The 19,937-nt window shown below is 41.7% G+C and overlaps 1 protein-coding gene across 2 annotated transcripts in view; it reads right to left on the bottom strand.

Moving 5' to 3' along the window:
- snd1 (staphylococcal nuclease and tudor domain containing 1) overlaps positions 1-19,937 on the bottom strand; it is a 352,436-nt gene that overhangs the window by 222,153 nt on the left and 110,346 nt on the right. For both annotated transcript variants that reach the window (XM_080420799.1, XM_080420800.1), the window contains exon 16: positions 6,497-6,606. In XM_080420799.1, the coding sequence (XP_080276925.1) occupies positions 6,497-6,606 (110 nt within the window). The remainder of the gene's footprint in view (positions 1-6,496; positions 6,607-19,937) is intronic.

Genomic DNA, 19,937 nt, shown 5'->3' with positions numbered 1-19,937 from the left:
GCTTCTCAAATCGTTCTACGATCTGGAATTCCTTTGTCCGCCCATGTATCATCTTAGCGTCCGACGCAATGCTCAATGTCTACTTCAAATAACCTGGTTGTCCTAGCTGACCACCAGGGTCTAAATGTAGCAATGGAGGAGTGGGGACACCACCATCACCTCCAACCACTGCAGATGTGCTAGTTATATTAACATTCCAACAAAGATTGGTTTGTATTATGATCCCCATTGCACAAATTGCGCTGATTATATCCAAGGTGGAGGCCTGACAATTATGTAGCAACATACTGTAGGTGAAATAACAGACAGTAACCTAAGATGTCCTCCATACATGCACATGTGTGCATGTATGGAGGACGGAGCAAGTAAGCCTATGTGTATCAGGTGCATTAATTTGGCTTGTTAAGAAGGGCCAAACACTCTGTGTGGACTTAGCATGTTCTCCCCGTGTACTCCTAGGGTAGGTACCCTCAAAAAAACATGCAGTAATCCTGGTCTCTATACTGCCTCCCCCTGGTCAGCCAGGGCGCCTGATGGAGGGGAAAGGAACTGGTTGGAATAACGTGTTCCTTCCACGCGCTACGTCTAACCAGGGAACCTCCCCCTGTCGGGTGATAAGAAGCGGCTTGCTAGCTCTCATGCATTGAAGGAGGCATGAGCTCGGCTCTAGGCTCTCCCTAGGCTGGAAGAGGGAGTGTAGCGCCCAGGATTACATAGGCAATTGGCACTGGGTGAAAAAATGGGTTACAAAAAGCGTGGGATAAAAATTATAGAAGTAAAGAAAAAGGGCCAAACACACTTTTCCGCGGAGCCCATTGACGCGATACGCGATATAGTTGGCGAGTCACCGCGATGGAATTCCATCAAAACATGCTCAGAACACACCAAAAACGTCATCATAGGAGGAAGCACCCCGTCATGTTTGGCGGAGGCTGGAAGCGTGTTTTTTAAATCAACAGAGGTTGGGGCTGAGATGGAAGGGCCGGGATATAGAAATGAAATGAAGACATCAAAAAGCCAAGGATTTCCGCGGAGGGGCGTTTGCGGATTCCATTCCCCCCCCCCCCCAGATTTCTCTGTGCTGCTGCTTATTTCAGAGCACATGCTGGGTGCGGAAGCCATGTCTGACAGCGATTAACTCTTTAAGACCGGGAACACATCTGTGCCATTTTAAGATTTATTTGGCTATTCAAAAATAGCAGATCTACAAGCTCATAGCGCGGCACTCAGCTTGTAGATAGAAAAAAAAGAAAATCTTGAAAATGTGTGCGAATATTTGAATATATATTTTTAAAGGGAACATTTGTAACTCAAATCTTTTGCTTTATGGGGGTCACTGGAACAAAATATTTTGAGATGGGGGTCCGCGGCCAAATACATATAATTTTGGGGGTCCTTGACATGAAACAGTTTGAGAACCACTGATTATAGCAACGTAAGTTTTCAAAAATGTGTTAGGATTTAGAAGACATTTGTAGAATCCCCCAGAAGCAAAGATTTGAGTTACAAATGTTCGCTTTAAAAGATATATATATATATTCAAAGATTTGCACACATTTTCATGATTTTTCAAAAAAATATCTACAAGCTCATAGCGCGGCACGAGTGCCGCGCTATGAGCTTGTATATCTGCAATTTTTTTAATAGCCTAAAGGAAAATGACAGATGTGTTCCTGGTCTTAATGGGTTAAGACTGCACACAGAGAGAGAGAGCAAGAGAGAGTGAAAGAGAGCAAAAGAGAGAGAGAGAGAAAGAGAAGGGGGGGGGGGGTGAAAGACAAGGGGGGGGGGTTGATGGAAGGATGAGCAGGAGGGAGGTAGAGGAAGGTATCCAGATAAACGGAGGAATACAGAGCGGCTTAGCGGAAGGTTTAAACGCTTTCTTTTTTAAAGGGAACGCAAGAACACGAAACAGGAAACCTTGACACAAAGACCGACAGAGACAGAGAGAGAGAGACAGAGACAGAGAGAGAGAGAGATTTATAAATAGAGAAGACGGGAATCAGGGTCTCTCCTTTCGCTGCGTGCCACATTAATTATGCGCGTCTGCATCAGGAGAAATTAAGACATGGCTGTTTGGCAGTTTGGAGAGAGAGAGAGAGATTGAATGGAGGACAAGTGCCACTCATAGATTAAGGCTCGACACAAAGAGAGAAGGGGGGGGCAGTAGAAAGACAGGGTAAAATAAGGAAAAGAGGAGAGAATGAGTGTTAACTAGTTAAGAGAGAAGACATGAAAAAGTTGCAGAAGCAACAGACCAAAGACGGGGTGTGAGCAAATGAGAGAGAGAGATGGAGAGAGAGGGAGAGACAGATGGAGGGGGATAGATGGAGAAAGGGGGGGGAGAGTGAGAGACATGGAGAGAGATATAATGAAAGCAAAATATGACCCAAGTCCTAATGTGCGATTTGTGAAACACATTGAGAGCTTGTAGATGGGCTATTTTCTCGGTGCAACATGCTTCCATAGAAGCCTCTATGGAATCCAAATGACTGAAACCAGTCGTGGCGACTGAAAACTTTAATCCATGAGATATGGAGAGAGAGCTCAGCCTCAAGTCACATACCACTGCCTCCAGTCTCAAAACACAGAGGAGAAAGACGGCGGACAAACATCAAACCAAAAAAGGCCCAGCGTCAGCATCTGACTGACGCATGAAAACACATTGTGATTCCGCGATCGCAAACAAAAAACACACCAAGACACACAAACCAAAGAATTTAAATCCATGGGCATTCACTGAAGGCTGAGTCGTCTCCCAGAGCTCCTGCAATCAAGCGCCATTCACAGCTCAATCAGCCGCACAATGTAGATCAAATGAGATCCGATGAACCCTATTCATGGATGTTCAAAGTGGTGCTTGAAATTTGTGCTTACTTGACACTTGGGTTTTTTATGGTTTTTGATATGGCATAAGTACCGGTTACTTTTTTTTTTGGCAACACCTCCGTCGAGATACCGATTGAGTTGAGGTGATACCAGAAGGTGACGTGAAAACACTGCAGACTACCGATTGGTCAGGGAGAATCGTCACTAGCGTCATTGCATCACGATGGACTCCCCTATAATGCATGGAAGCTCCCGGAAACTGTTAACAAACTTTGAAACTGGACACTGTCAAACAACTCATTCACTGCCAAAAACGACTAAAACGACATTTTCCCCCATAGGTCCAGAGTGCCAAGAACGACTAAAACGACTTTTTGGACGTTTTGTTTTGTTTGTTTTAATATATATATTTTTAAATTTGGCCCACAGAACCAGGAGATATATATTTTTTGAAGATTTAGACTCCTATCCACTTACTGGTTAACTAATTACTTAAAAAGCCTGTATCTCGGCTCTTTTTTTTTTAATGTATTTTTGCCGAAATATGTAATTTTTTACGGGAGGTCGCGATGACATTTTTTCGAGCCGGTTCTACGCACTGAGAAAGCACCGTTGATTTGACTGAACTGCATAAATGCTTTGAGTTAAGTACATGTGTGCGTGTGTGAACAGCAGGGGAAGGAGAAAAAGAGAGAGAGGATGTGACAAGAACATGTTCTTCCTCTGCACCCATCACACTCATGTAACCACCGCACAGTAAAAAGCCTAAGTGTTAATTTCATTCCAGGCCGTGTGAAAACGACCCAAATTGTCAGAATCAAATTAACTCCGACATTAACATCTTTTATTCTCTCTCATTCCATGGACCTCACTTCCAACTCCATCCCATTTGCAACTGTCTAGACCGTCAATCACTCCTACAATCTTACACCATCATTTCTCTCTCTCTGTGTGTGTGTGTGTGTGTGTGTGTGTGTGTGTGTGTGTGTCAACCCCACGAGGCTAGCAGAATCAGAAGGGACAAGGCAGATTATTACCGTCAGGGTTATGGTTGCTGAGGTTATGGTTAGGCTGGGGCAGCAGGTTGAGTTAAGATCCAATTTTTAATGATTTCTTGTAATGCCAGTTTATATACGCGCGCGCGCGCGCGCGCGCGTGCGTGCGTGCGTGCGTGCGTGCGTGCGTGCGTGCGTGCGTGCGTGCGTGCGTGCGTGCGTGCGTGCGTGCGTGCGTGCGTGCGTGCGTGCGTGCGTGCGTGCGTGCGTGCGTGCGTGCGTGCGTGCGTGCGTGCGTGCGTGCGTGTGTGTGTGTACGCACACGTCTAAGTCATTATTTCTTCCCTGAAGGGTTTCCCAGAATGCAAATCTTCAACAACTAGTTATGCTGTTGATGGTTTTGCTACAACAGAAATGGACTAAATGTAACTTTTTGGAGAAAATGACAGCCCAAGCATGTGCGTGTGTGTGTGTGTGTGTGTGTGTGTGTGTGTGTGTGTGTGTGTGTGTGTGTGTGTGTGTGTGTGTGTGTGTGTGTGTGTGTGTGTGTGTGTGTGTGTGTGTGTGTGTGTGAGAGTGTGAGCGCGCACACCAGTAGGTTAATGCAGGCAGGCACTCTGGACTCATTAGATGGCTCTATCCTGTTGGCTGACACCCACCTACTCCAGGAAAATTGCTGACACCACTGTGACACTGGCTGCACGAGGCCAAAGCGATTGTGTGTGTGCGCGCCCGTGTGTGTGAGTGATCGTGCGTGTATGTGCTTTAAAAATGAATAAAGTTAATAAGTGTGTGTACCTGCGGCTGTGTGCAGCGCTCTCGCTTGTGCGTGTGCGTGTGTGTGCGCGTGTGTGTGTGTGTGTGTGTGTGTGTGTGTGTGTGTGTGATGTGTGTCCCTGTCACTCAACATCTCCTGTCACCAGCATCAATTATTTCGCAGCCAGGCTGTGGTGCATACAACCTGTACTATTGGATGGCAGCATGCGCGCGCACACACACACACACACACACACACACACGCCATAACTGCATTTCCATGACAATTAAAACCACAGGACGGTGGTGGAGTCAAGCACCCAGCGTAGGAAAAAACCCTCTTCTACAGAGATAAGGGGAGAGGGAGAGAGAGAGAGAGAGCGAGAGAGAGAGACCTGGGATAAGTGGTCCCAGGATTATGAGTAGTTCCATCACGGCTTTGGTCAGTTCACTGCCTTCTATAAAAAGCTATTAGCATGTGAATGAAGAGCCACACAGTGGATGGTGCTGTCTGAAAGCCCTGGGGCACTTGATCTACAACACGCAAAAAAAACCTGGAAGGAGTTAAATCCACTGAACATAACTGATGTACAAGCTCACAATTATGTTGGGTTTTTGCAAAATGTATGGTGAACTTGTAGATCCGTTTTGGAATTTGAATCCTGAAAAGTAACAGTTTGGGACATATTGACAAAGAATGTCTGACAATTTAGCTTAGACTGGAGTCTCAAAGCTGAAGGATCGAATGCTCACAGATACCAAGGATCGCTTTGTGCTGCTTGCGTAACAAATAGATTTTCTTTTTTTTAAATACACTGTGATGGTTGATTTCGGCATGAAAATCTGTTTTTCCAACTCACAACTCCACAACGTCAATGTGCAGTCCTCAAAATCTGCAGTTTCCCATGCTACAGCAGAGCATGGTAAACAATACAGTTTCAATAAATAACAAATAACTTACGAGTAGTTGGTAATAATAAAAAGAAATTGTCTTGTCTGGATTCTAAACCTGAACCCAAGATTTCTTGTGACCCTGATCCAGTCAACACGGAGCTCAGATCATGTTATTAACGGAGGTTATTGATGGCATCCTCCCGTAGACAAAATAAGAAAGAGGACAAAACCAGGTTACTGAGGGCGACCATTACCGGGGCCTTCTTTAAAAAGGTGACTAAAATGTTGCCTGTCCTCCCCCTGTCTGGCGTTCACTCAGTTGGGTTGGGTTTTGAACCCCGGCTGAGGTGATGGATCACAGTTTAGTGGAGAACCACTCCGCTGCCAGACAAGTCTACAAGCAGAATACGCAATGTACCCAGGAGACATAACAGGCTCTCCAGAGCCAAAGTTGTCACCAAAGTTCAACAGTAGTTCACTGTTGAAGGGGAACTGCTAAACTATTCAGGCGTCCCAAATTCAAGTGACATCAACCGGCGAGATCAACTGACAACTGGCATAATCAAATGACATCAACTGGCATAATCAACTGACATCAACTGGTGTGATCAATTGACATTAACTGACATCAGCTGGTGGTGTGATCAACTGACATCAACTGTAACAACTGGTGTGTTCCCAGCAGGGTTAGAATAGTTCATTAAGACCAAGACTAAGCTAGTAAATTCCAAAAAACTAGTCTGGATCAAAGCAGGCACTATAGATGCCAAATGCCTGTTAAATTCTGAGCTAAGATGCATCTCAGAGTGAGAGTTAACCACATGCCATAATATGCTGTCACGTGTCATCTATTCTGGACATGGCTTAATAGGTGAACGGTACGCAAAAATAGAAGAACAGTCGGTGAAAATAGAGCATCCGGTGAAAATAGAAGACACACAAACTCACAACATGTCATTCAAGTGGTTTAAATGAACACTAAAGCGGGAGTGATCGGCCGTCAAGCGGTCTTTGTTCCTTACCTCTCTCTGCATCACCAGCTCTTTGGTGAACAGCATGGCCTCGTCACTGAAGGGTTCTGCCACCTGAATGCCACCCGGCATGTTTCTGGAGCTGCGTGGACACTCGATACCTGGTCAAACACAACACAAAACAAACACACACACAGTGCAAGGTCAGCACAACACTCCATCACACCCCTCCTTGAGACCAAAATTCTCTCGATCCACATTGGCCCCGACAACCTTTTAGTGCCTCTTAATAGGTAGGTGACCATAATGTAGACTCCCAATCACACAGAGGCACACCACAGATTGGCCGACAAGCGCTAGCTGTAGCGCTGAGTGGGATGACTGGTCATCAGGGGTCAAAGTCTTGAGTGTGTGAAATGCCTCTCTCTCCGTACACACCGTTTATCCGCTGAATAGCTGCTGGTTCTCCTAGTGGAGAGTGCATACGAAGTGGATTAGCCAACGGCTCCCTATGGGGTCACTTCCTACTTTTCTTTTCTTTTGTATCTTGACAGAGCTCGCGTATAGGGCTTAAAGAAAGTGCATGTGCGTGGTACACAGAGAGCACGCACGCCAAGGATAATGCATATCTCTGAGGGTGAACGTGAGTGGGTTTTAATGTAGGTATAGGGGTGTATGTGGAGGTCATATATCAACCTTATAGAAAGCTCTAAGTAATACACATTAAAGCACCGTTTGAGATGCACATTCGGTATGCAGAGGGTGACGCCGGTGCGGAGATCTCTGGCTCTTTGAAGCTTTCAACTCGTCGTGTTGATGACGACGCACCGTTTTTGCGAGAGTTCTCGCCTTCATCTCCCAAGAAATGGATGGAGATCACAGGATCCTCTGTCAAAGACGTTGGCTATGAGCTGCTGAAGGAACTACCAACGGTTATGAGGAGACACCGAGAATAGGGCCGTCACGATTACACATCGAAGTTGACGATTTAGTGTCACACAAAACAATTGCGGTTAACGATTTAATTGTGTTTTTTTGTTTGCATTGAGCATTGGAATATAATTATGAATACACATTTTTATTTCCGTTTGGTTTAGGCTTCATAATCACAAATTGCACAAGGCAGACATGACAAATAACTTAAATATAGTAAGAAATTACGGTCACATTTTATCATTTAATGCTTTTTTTTTTTTAAATAGTGTCACAAAGTGACGTGTTGTAAGCTTGTAGATCTGTTATTTCTGCTATTTTTGAACACCAAGGATAATGGCTATTAACACATTCCCTGCCAGAGGTTTTTTTTTATTTTACTTCCCCCAGTGCCAGTGTTTACATTTTTTTTACACAGGAGCCGAGATTTTAAAGTAATAAGTTAACCAAGGAGTGAATGGAGCTAGAAATCTTTGGATCGTGATATCTCTGGTTCTGTGTGGATAAATTTTTTTGAAAAACGGTTATACTCGTTGATGGCAGTAAACGGGTGTATTTTTCATCAACGGTTATACTCGTGTTTGGCAGGTAAAGTGTTAACACATTGAATGCCAATCGCGTAGATCTACGCCGAGTACATTATGAGATTAAACTCTGGCATGGAATGTGTTAATAGCCATTATCCATGAATAGCCATTCATAATTACATTAATTTATTTGGTTTCGCGTTAATATTTAACATTTCGCCTGTCTGCAATGTCGTGCGCACTGGGTCTACACGATAAGTACAAAAAAAATTCATACCTACATATCTATGCCAAATATGCCAAATATGTCAATAGCGATAAAATGACTATGGGTTCACACTTATATATCATATTTTAAGTGTATTTTAAGTGTACTTATATTTTAAGTGAAGCTGTAAAAATGTAGCATTGTTCAAAAAACAGCATATTACAGGTCAACTGTGATCTAAGATTTCTGCTCTGTGATTCCACAGAGCAGAAATCAAATATTTACTTTCCTATGATTGACAAATGGCTCTAATTTTGAAGTCCGAAGACCGGAAGTCAAATATTTACGTTGGTCTGACCTGAAGAACATAACTATCCTGTGCTGATCACTGACTGATCGTTCAATAAACAAACGACAATAACACTACAAACAGACGTTTTGAATGTGACATAAGGAGCCAACATAAAGAGTCAATCATTTCATATACGGAAGGCTTTATAAGCTGCATTCAGGTATGTGTAGCCTAAAAGTAGGGCAAGCGGGACAGTGTCCATCTACAGTAGGCTATTAGGGGTGTTATTAGGGGTGAAAAAATCGATTCGAATACGAATCGCGATTCTACTGTTGGACGATTCAGAATCGATTTTTTTTTTTTAATCGATTTTCCTTTTTTTTTGGGGAGGATCTTGGATTTACCTTTGTGTGTTTACATTATTATCAGTTGATAAAACCTTTACAATTATAAAAGCTACATAAATGTACTCTGTTCTCATGCCAGCAGATTGGAGTAGATCCTGAAATCCTATGTTTTGAATCAAGAATCGATTTTGAACGAGAATAGTTTGCTTTGAAAAAATTGATAAAAATCGGAATCGTGACCCCAAGAATCGGAATCGAATCGTGAGATAGCAGACGATTCACAGCCCTATAGGCTATATCATTCAATTTTGCAACTCGGATTTGGTTAATATATTGCATGTTCATAATGATTGCACGCGCTCTTGTTGAGGATGCACTCGTGTTGAGTTGGCGTCACATAGCTAAATGATGGAAAACACAACTAGCATTATGCCATTGTGGTAGCCTAAGTTTTGCCGACGTTTAGTCTAGGTATTTTATTCAAACATGGCTAAACTTTGTTTCTATACTGTCTTTAGCACCACACACACCACACACACAATCAATCACAGACACACAGGAGTGATTCGAGGTGAGTGGTTTATAGCAGAATGGGCAGAGTGCCATCATATGGCAGGAACATTTGCTGCTACACACTACTGAAAAAGAAAAAGCTGGACCGCAGTACAGTAGCTTTATGTTGATCCACAGTATTCATGGGTTAATAGAGCATAGTTACTAGATATGCACATGCATACACACACACACACACACACACACACACACACACACACACACACACTAAGGGCTTTGTTGTATTGATTTATGCAGAGTAACTTGCAAGCCGAGTTCAGGTGGGAGGTAAAAACCTTGGACAATTGTGCCAACAAAGCAGCAGCACTCTCAAAAACTCTCCGTCTCTCCCAGTGGAAACCCCGACCCAAATGTAAGCTTTCTAATTCATTGTTAATGCATCAGCTCGAGACAAACTGTTGTTTTGAGTCGTGGGTTCCTGTTTCATTCTTTATGAGAGCCCTGTTTACGCCACAGACGCTGCTGTTTTTTTTTTTGGCTTACGAAAAACCGAAGAAGTTGTTTTACTCGAAGTGGTTTCAACTTTGGTGCTGAATATGCTTGAGGCTTTCAGTATGGGATATGAGTTTCTGACCCCTGCATAAGGCAAGGGGTCTTCAACAGGGGGTCCCCCCTGCTTCATCTCTCTCTCAGCTAAGCCCGTCCTTGGCCTGAAAAACGTTGTGAAGACTCCTGGCAAAAAGGTGTTGTCTGCGTTGATTTTGTCGAGTTACTGTACAAAATATTGGGAGGTGCAAGAAGTCCTGAAAAAGAACTTTAGCAAGGGAATGTGTTTGTTTACTCCCACAAAGTATGCTGCCCGCTTAATGGTTAATCTGTTGGTGACATACCGATCTAGTAGACTGCTATAAACAGATGTAATAGAAGCAGAATAAATTATGCTTTGAACGACAGCAAGGTGAAGGGGGTGAGATGTGTTTAGGCAATATGACCACAAATTGTCATTGTTTTGACCTCGTTCAAAAAATAAGAAAGAAATAGATCTGAAAGACTTAGATTTGATGAAAGTTTATATTTCACTTATATGGTATTAAAAATAAACAGATCTGCTATTTGATTTTTATATATTTTATACATTTGTAAACTTCCCGAAATGGGACATTCTGCATAAGGACTAATTTCTACTTCTTGTACTTGAACTATATTTTGATACCAATACTTTTGTACTTTTACTCAAGTAAATGTTGAATTTGTAGTATTTCTACATTGCAGTACTGATACTTTTACTTGAGTAAAGAAATGCGAGTACTTTTTCCAACACTGGACCTATGCATCAGTTCTCTAGAATGTGCCATATAGGAAGTAATATGCTCACTGCCACTGACTACTAACCATGAAATGCAAAGTGGGCGAAAACCCACACACGTCCTCTAACGACAAGCGCATGTTGGTTTTTCCCAGGAGAGGCAAACTACAACAAGTCCATTAGCTCCTAATAGCCAGTAAATAGTGCAGTGTCCAGGATTAGCATTTAAATGGGCCCGGGGTGTCCTGAACAGAGAAAATAGCAGGGGTCTACTTCTTGTCACAGTGTTAAATTGATGACTTTTTTTGGAAGACCCCGTTAATGGCAGTTGGAAGAATGAAGGTGGTCGGTCACAGCCAGGGTACACACGACACAACATGCCATTTTAGTTTAATATGTCACTCTGTGTTATTAGGTTTAAAGAGAAGTTGTGTCCCAAATCTAGTTATTGCCTGTCAACATGATAAGCAACAGTTCCAGTGTTTTATGCACGCCGGCGATATTTTTCAAGGCATTTTTGTTCAATCTACAAGCTCACAACACGTCGGCAGAACATCGGTGTTATCGGTAAATAAGACATTTATCGATCTCAGTGGCCGATTATCTGGTTGTGTCATAAATCTATCTATGAATGATGGAAATTGTGCTCACGTGTAATGAAGGGCTTAAAGACTTTAAAGCAGTTATTTGTCATAATGAAGATTTAGTCGTTTCCCTGGCACAAAATGGGTAATTAACAGCAGCAAAAACTAAACAAACAAACATCCTTATCGGCTATAGGCCAAATTGTTATTTTAAACATCGGTATTAAACATCAGTGCATTCCTAATGTGTTGTTTGAATGTTCGGCCCCCAGAATAGGGATGCTAGGGTTCATGTGGTTAAAGGGACAATTAGCCCTTTAAGACGTTTTTGAATGTTGATTATTTGGGGAGGTTTCTTTTTTTCTTTTAATGTTTTTTTTGTTGTTGCTGGGGACACCTTGAAGAGAGGAGACAACTGCAATCGTCAAGATCACACCTGAGTATTTATGGAAGTGGACCAGGGCAGGGATTCCATGTGGGACCTCCTGCTCAGGACAGGAGGAGGTGAGATGAGGGACAAGGGATGAGAACGTCAAAGAAGTAGAGGACACCGATGGCGTAAAGATGACAGGAATGTGGCATTGGATAATAAAAATAAAAACAAGCACGCAGATTCAAGAGTGGCTGTGCAGGGAGAGAGACCATGGTCTCGGGTTGGACACGGCCATCTTAAGTGTGTCAGCATCGTGCACGCGTCTACGACTGTCTTAAGCAGTGGTGAAAAAAGTACTCAGATATTTTACTAAGTAAAAGTATCAATACTGCAATATAGAAATACTCCGTTACAAGTAAAAGTCCGGAATTCAAAATTGACTTGAGACACCTTCATTCTTACTTGGATAAGCGGGGGGTCGCGCTGCGCTTCTCATGTGAATACACATGAATCACTCTGTGGATAACAACAGGCTATCGATGCCTGCTTCAGCTGTGTCAAATGATTGCCCTGTGAGCGTTGCGTGGAAAAAAAGTTGACCACAATCCAGCTCTTGTCGCGGGCGGCCGTGTGCGTGAGTGAGCCCACTCGTCACTCCACCTGTGGGATTGCCTGCGCCAACCCTACTTGCCTACCTCCTCTCAATGAAAATCAATTAGTATGCGCGTCAAGTCGCTTCACGAGTGAAATACCCTTAAAGGAATAGTTCACCGAAATAAATACTTATTTTCTATCAATTACACACCCCATGAAGCCTTGAATTCATGGAGATTTTTTGGTTTTTGTCACATTCCTAAACCAATAATTTGAAGACCTGCGGAAAAGATGCTAATGTATCCGGTAGGAGACTCAAAGAGTCCCCTTCGAGTCTCCTACCGGAGAGACCGCTGGTCATCAAATTATTGGCTTGTTATCTGTACATAACTAGTAATAATGACTGTGTAGTCCTAATCTATGAGTTTGCATACGGTATGTACTTTTCTCTTCATCACATAACTGTGTGACCAGCACTCACTCGTTGCTGTCCGGCAGGAACCAATTTTTCCGCTTTTGCATTCTTTTCCATAAATCAGTGCTATTGAACACGCTTTACGTCTGTGTGTTGGTAAAAAAAATATTGAACCAATGAAAAGTATTAAAGAGCGCTTCTGACTAAACCAGCTAACTCCCTTGGATCCTCAAACGTTCTGCTAAACCAGCTAACTCAGCAAAAGGGGGTGGAGTTAGCTGGTTTTGCTGACTCCAGGCTCCACCTCCATTTGACCTCCAACCTCATTGTGAGCTTGGAGGTCCATTCAGATGTTCTTATCAATGATGAACAAAACCTCCTAACTAACTTTTTTTTCCATTTCCTGAAAAATGAACATTTTGGATTTAGCTGGTTCCTGCCGGACAGCAGAGATATATACTGTAGTTGGTACTGCATAAATCTGTTCCTCTTCTCTCTTGCTTTCTTCTGCATCAGTCATGACTCACATGTCTTCCGGCTACGTAATGTGGCTTGTTCAAATGTATGTGTTCGCTCTATGTGTTTAATAACATTCAGAAGAGGTCGTGTGACGCCACTGTGCCGCCATGTTGTTCTCAGAGCTGGCCGTGAACCGTCACCACCTCCAACCAGAGAGCATCTAGCATCACACCACCATTCCATGTTTGTTATACTATATTGTTGCTGTCGGGCAGAAACCTCTTATCTCCATATTCTAACTTTTTGTGTTTGTTTTTGTAAATAAATGCCCTATTTAATCATACTACAGTATCAAACAAAAGTTATTTTGGGATTTTAATCCTGAAAAGTAACAAGTTTTAGACATGGTTTCCACCTGACATATACATATATACATACATATACACACTTTTTTTTGCCAATTAATATTATAAAAATTGTGATAATTGTATTATTATTCTTATTGACTACAGGGAGCCAAGTTTGTAGGTCTGAGCAAGGTTCAGACCAGTACAAAACTTCAGCGAGTTTACAGTATGTGAAACCAGATTTGTTTGATCCCTTATTATATATGCAATCTCTTTATGCTATGTCTGTAATACAGCTGAATGCCACAATGCAGGATTACGCAGCATTACGAACAGGGAGAATTCATTAATCCGACCGTTTATTTCCCTTTTCACTGTTAAATGTTGGCAAACCAAAGAAATTGTTGAATTATTGACTGGACACACTTTTGCGTGTGGATTTTGTTTGGATTGACTGTTCATTTTTCCAAGTGAGCGTAGTGTTTGGACGTACACACACACACACAGCTTTAAGCAGCCTGAATGTCTTAGTCCTGTTCCATTCAAAATCAATCCAGGGAGTTAAAAAGCATCGCCATTTGCATGAGTAACTCATACACACTTTGATAAACATCTGGGTCGAGCTACAGCATCTGTCTCATCTGATCTCACAGACAACTGCTTATGAATGAACGCATACCGTATACGGGTCACACTTTATGTATCAGCAGCAGGCCCGGTACACACACACACACACACACACACACACACACACACACACACACACACACACACACACACACACACACACACACACACACACACACGAGAGAGTCAATTGAAGTTTCTCACTGTCAAAGGCAGGTTAATCAAACTAATCACTATAATCCATTATTTAAAAATTCATTAAATAAAATGATCAATTTCCAAAAATTGCAAAGTATTGCCACGCGGTGTAAGCTTGTAGATCAGCTTCTTACGCTATTTTTGCGTCACAACATTGTACAACAAAGTATAAACTAGGGCTTAAATGATTAATCAGAATAATAAATAATCTTTTTCGATAATGTTTTTAAAAAATATATATCATCGCATGCCTGAAGGAAGTCATCAGTGACCGAAACGTTGCTCTTCTCTCTCAATAAATGTGCTCCTGTAGCGTGTAGTTTGGCAGTGTGCGGGCATATTATTTTATTATTAAAAAATGTTGCATTGATATTGAAAAAATGTAAATATCCAAAAAAAGTACTTCTCCATTATTCAATTTATCTGAAAAGTCATGCATAGTTTAATCACTAAGAAGATAATCGATAAGTGCAGACCTAGTATTTATTTAAGAGAAATATGGACAAAAATCCATTTGGGGATTGGTAGACAGACAAAGCACTGTCTATACACGAGGCAGAAGGCCTTCTGCAAGCAGACTAGAGAAGAGGCTCTACTCTCACCGTGGGACCCCACTCAAACTTAGTAAAAGTTTGCAAAAACCCGCCTCCTCTCCCTGTGAGACCATGAAAATTTCATTGCCTAGCAAAATAGTCTTACTTTTTCTCTCCATCTCCTGTAAGACTGTCTCTACAGGAGCGACCAGACCCTGAGCATTAGTTAACTGTCTAACTCAGACACCAAATCCTCCACGCGCACAAAAAACACATCATTTCTCCTTTTGTTTTACTCCTCTTCTCCCACTGACACGCCTACACTCAAGCTCTCCTTCTCCAGCAGATGTCCAAAACCTCCGCCAACGCACAGCCACTATAACCCACAGTCTATCTTATCTCGAGAAACTGTGTCCACTTGGCATCTTGTTTTGAGCAGCAGTCTCGTTTTTAAATTGTGTTCAATGGTTAGCCTGTCAGCACCAGCATCTTTTTTTCCCCATTCAGAGCGATCCGCCTTTGAGCGCGAAAATCGCCTCAACTTTTCCCAGAGACACTGCACTCGTTACTGTCACTTTTCACAAAGTGAGCGATCACAGTAGGAGGCCAAAGTTTTTTAAGTATTGTTTACAACAGAGAAAATAGAGAAACTAATATTAGAATCTGAATATCCGGAGGCATATGACATGGCCCATTGAAATGCCCACGATAAAGACAGAAAGGCCACTATTATAATATTGGAGCACACTGTAAGGTTTTTGTGAGTATGAGTTTGTTTTTGTATGTATTTTGCTCTGCAGCATTTCCCAGGTGTTTGTTGCCAGTGCCTCAATGCTTTTCTCTTCATAAAAGACTCCCCAGTAACTAGACGCAGGACCTAAGTCGGTACAAAATACACTGACCGAGGCATCCATAGGCGCCCTGTGCAAAAACTAAGAAAATACTAGCAGCTACATCAAAGATCCCAAAGAACGCTGGAAGGAAGGTTTAAGAACACTCATGTTTTATGCAGGTCCTTGGAAACACCCCGGCTACATCCAAACGAATACCTTTTTCATTTGAAGATGTAAAACTAAAACAATCTCAGCCCACACGAGTGTTTCAGAAACGACTCGTACTGCACGCCTGAAAACACATTCGACATTTGACCTCCGACAGCCCTTTGAAAGCGTTGAAACAGTAGTAGTCGTCACATAACACTTGTACGTAGAAATAATGTTTCCCCCTTCCTGTTGATGTAAAGTTGATGACAAGGATCCTTCCCTTTAGGATACGTACTCAAATGTCAGATGATGACTTAACCACTTAAGCCCTATTTCATAGTTCAGGGTATGACGCATATCCAGTCTAAAAGCTCACAAAATGTTGCATTGCGATGTATTGTTGAGTTTGTGCATGTGCCATGTTCGAAACTTTTAACCCTTACCCCAACTTGTTGGTATAAGTCATCATTAGCAGTTTCCCTAGTCGTGAGTTGTCACAACAAAATGGATCAGCAGCGTTTTGAAAAGTCTGTTTTTCGGGGGGTTTAAAAACACCAGAGTACTGTGGATGCTAGACACAAACAGGGCAAAACCTATGCATTAAAAAAAAAAAAAACACTAATAGTGTGGATGTAGCCTCACAACATATCCTACTCTTCCTCTGTCTCTCTCGTTCCTTGATGTCTCTCTTTCTCTCTGCTCCAACTCATCCTTTTATTTGTATGTCCCCAGTTCTCTCTCCCCAGTTCTCTCTCCCCTCTCCATTTTCTGTGTTGTCTGATAGATGTCTGCACAAAATAAAACTTCAGGGGGTTTAACTTTTTATACACAGTTCTGGATAGGAAAATATGTAAAGTAGAAGGAGGAAAAAAAAAACATGGTCTAGTTAAAAGTGGATAAGGAGAGGGAAGGAGAGAAATGTGAACTTTTAATACTGTAGCTGTACTGTACTGTATGTACTGTTCAGGAAACCTTGTTATCTTGTAGCTGCAGTGACCTAGATACAAGCCAACAACATACAGATACAAACACAGGTACAGACCCATCCGTGGCACACAGTTTCCCATCCACTTGATCACCTGTGAATTCAGTGGTGTAAAGTAACTACAGTACATTTACTCGAGTACCTTTGAGGTATCTTTACTTTACTGGAGTATTTCCAATGTTCAGTACTTTTACTTCTACTCCACTACATCTCAGAGGCAAATATTGTACTTTTACTCCACTACAATTATTTGAAAACTTTTGTTACTAGTTACTTTGCAGATAAAACATGTTACATTATAAAACATCCATTAACCACTTTAGCCCTATTTTATACCTTGGCTATTTGAAAATAGCCGATATACAAGCGTTGTGAGCTTGTAGATCTGCTATTTTCAAACATTTTAATACTTTTACTTTTGGTACTTTAAATACATTTTGATACCAATACTTTTACTCAGGTAAATTTGTAATTCCAAACTTTTACTTGTAACAGAGTACTTACTACATTGCAGTATTGATACTTCTACTTAGGTAAAACATTTGAGTACTTTTCCCACCACTGTGTGAATTCAAGTTAAAAGGTCAACCTGATGTATCAGACAGACATGACAGCCATGATGACTGCTGCTACATGCGTCACAGTTGTCAACGGTTCAAATTCATAGTCGGTAGTGAAAGCCTTGCCACATGGCAAAAAATATATTTAAGTTTGTTTAAAGCAAAATAACACTTTGGCAGAGGTTTGGGTTGTATAGTTACTGTACCTTTGCCATGACGCAAGTCCAAATATTTGTGAGATACATTGGCAGAATCTGCTTTGTTCACATTCGTTTATGTGCGTAACGAGCGACTTTGAGACCTGTTTCACTGTGCCATTTTCTGTTTCTGTACTATTTTTTTTGGTTTCAATTTCTATGGTGTTTTTACATTATGTCCCCTTTCAGGCCTCAAAATGAACTCATAAGTGAACACTCGAAAAGGACTCGGACCCCTCTTTCAGGTGAATTGACAATGTGAACACCGACAAAAGAACCGAGTGGCGTTCCCACTGTGTCCCACTAAGTCAGGGGTCTTCAACAGGGGGTCCGGGACCCCTAGGGGGTCCTCAGAGTTACTACAGGGGGGCCGCCAAATCTTTGTGTGATATTTTTTTACCTTAACCACTTCAACCCTAGCATCCCTTTTCTGAGGAGAACTTTAGCCAAAAATAGCAGATCTACAAGCTCACAACGCCTCGCGCTGCGAGGCGTTGTGAGCTTGTAGATCTGCCATTTTTGGCAAAGAGGTATAGGTGTAGAGGGGGAAAAAAAGTCTAATCTGGAACACAATTGTATACAATATAGAGGGGGTCCCTGCTTCATCTCTCTCTCAGCTAGGGGGTCCTTGGCCTGAAAACGTTGAAGACCCCTGCACTATGTCATGGGGGCAACAGTGGCTCAGGGGTAGAGTGGCCGGTCTACTGCGAGGTTCCCAGTTTGATCCCGGGCTTCCCAAGAGTTAGTGTCGAAGTGTCCTTCAGCGATACGCTGAACCCCTAATTGCTCCCGATGAGCAGGTTGGTGCCTTGCATGGTTTCCTCCGCCATCGGTGTGTGAATGTGTGAATGTAATGCACAATCTATGTAAAGCACTTTGGATAAAAGCGCTATATAAATGCACCAATTTACCATTTCTTGGTCCACTTTAAGAGGACTCAGATCGGTTCGTTTAAAACATAATGTGAAAAGGCCCTAAAAGAAAATTCAAAAATGTAAAAACGTTTTTTATAAATAGCCGATCTACAAGCTTGGACCTATTAAAGACAGTCTCGGGTACAGAGCAATCCCAAACTAAAAGAAGAAAAAACGCTTTTAGTTTAAGGAGCTTGACAGACATCTAGAGAGAACATAATCCAGATAGTTTTAGTGTGCTTTGGTCCTTTGTGCTTTGCAAGTAGTCCTACTTGCATACCAACTATTTTCTGGTCTGAGCACAGGATTAAAATGCTAAATAAAATATGGTTATCATGATGGCATTTTAATCTTCGACCGTGCTCCAAATCGTCTAATCTATGTAGATATAAAACTTAAAAAACACTCACCCAACGGGAGATCCCATCACAAATGGCTGAATTATGTCTTATCTGGATGAGCAAATTGATATATACTTTGAAAGCATTACATCTTAAAGCATCTGCTTGCACAGATGGGAAGCATTTAAAGACTTTATTAGGGGTCAGATTATTAACTTCAAAAGCTCTGAAATAAAAAGGCTTCACAAAAGCCGACATTATTGAAGTCAAAAGTTAATATACTCAAAGGAGCCTTTTATTTTCCAGAACCCCTGTACTAAAATAAAACATGAGTTACTACTTCTAAGAGCCCAATGTAAAATGATCAGCATGCAAGGCGACGGTCAATCTTTTAATCAAGACTCAAACGGGTATTCTTTGATCAAGGAGAACAATCAGGAAAGCACTTAAACCCTATATACTTTGTAGTACATCAAATAGTGAAAATAGCTCATCTACAAGCTCATAATGTAACGCATTGTTCTATTTTCTTTTGTTTTAAAGCAGCACAATAGGGGGGACCTAAGCCAGAGGCTATGTCTATTCGGGGGGGAAACTTGAGAACCCCCTGTTAATTGATGTGAGATAATCGGAAGATGAAACAAAATCATCTAATTTAAATTGCAGACTCTCCTACATGAAGTGTTTTCACAATCATATCAAAATGGAAATGTTCCACTCTGCGTGTGTCTCTCTTGCTCACTATCCTGCCAAAAAAAAAGTTTTAATTAAAATAAAAAAACACCAGGGGAAATTCAGTGACAAATGTGGTAACTTCAAACTAACTTTTTATTTATCGTTGCGTCGTGCAAAGTCATTATTTTGGAAACACGAAGACACTGGAAAGAATAAACACCAGCCAGGCTGGTAAAAATATTAAATTGTGTTTTGTTTCCCTAACAGTCTGAAGTTAAAGATGCAATCTGAAACATTCCATGTACTAGGTTAAAAATGTTTGCTTTAAAATACATATACCGGTATTCAAAGATTTGCACATAATTTTCACGATTTTTTTTAAATATCAGATCTACAAGCTCATAGCGTGGCACTCGGTGCCGCGCTATGAGCTTGTATATCTGCTAGCCAATACGGAATCCCCCTTTGGGCAGAGGCTGTATTGTGTTTAGCTTCTTGCAATACCACTCGTTTACCAGTAGTGGTCCTACCGAGCACATGATATACATTTCTCAATATCAGATCGAGTAGGCCAACTACAA

The sequence above is a fragment of the Gymnoscopelus braueri genome (genome assembly GCF_963280865.1).
Source record: "Gymnoscopelus braueri genome assembly, chromosome: 23".
NCBI lineage: Eukaryota > Metazoa > Chordata > Actinopteri > Myctophiformes > Myctophidae > Gymnoscopelus > Gymnoscopelus braueri.
The sequence above is the reverse complement of the archived record's forward strand: the minus strand, read 5'-3'. Positions and strand labels throughout refer to the sequence as shown.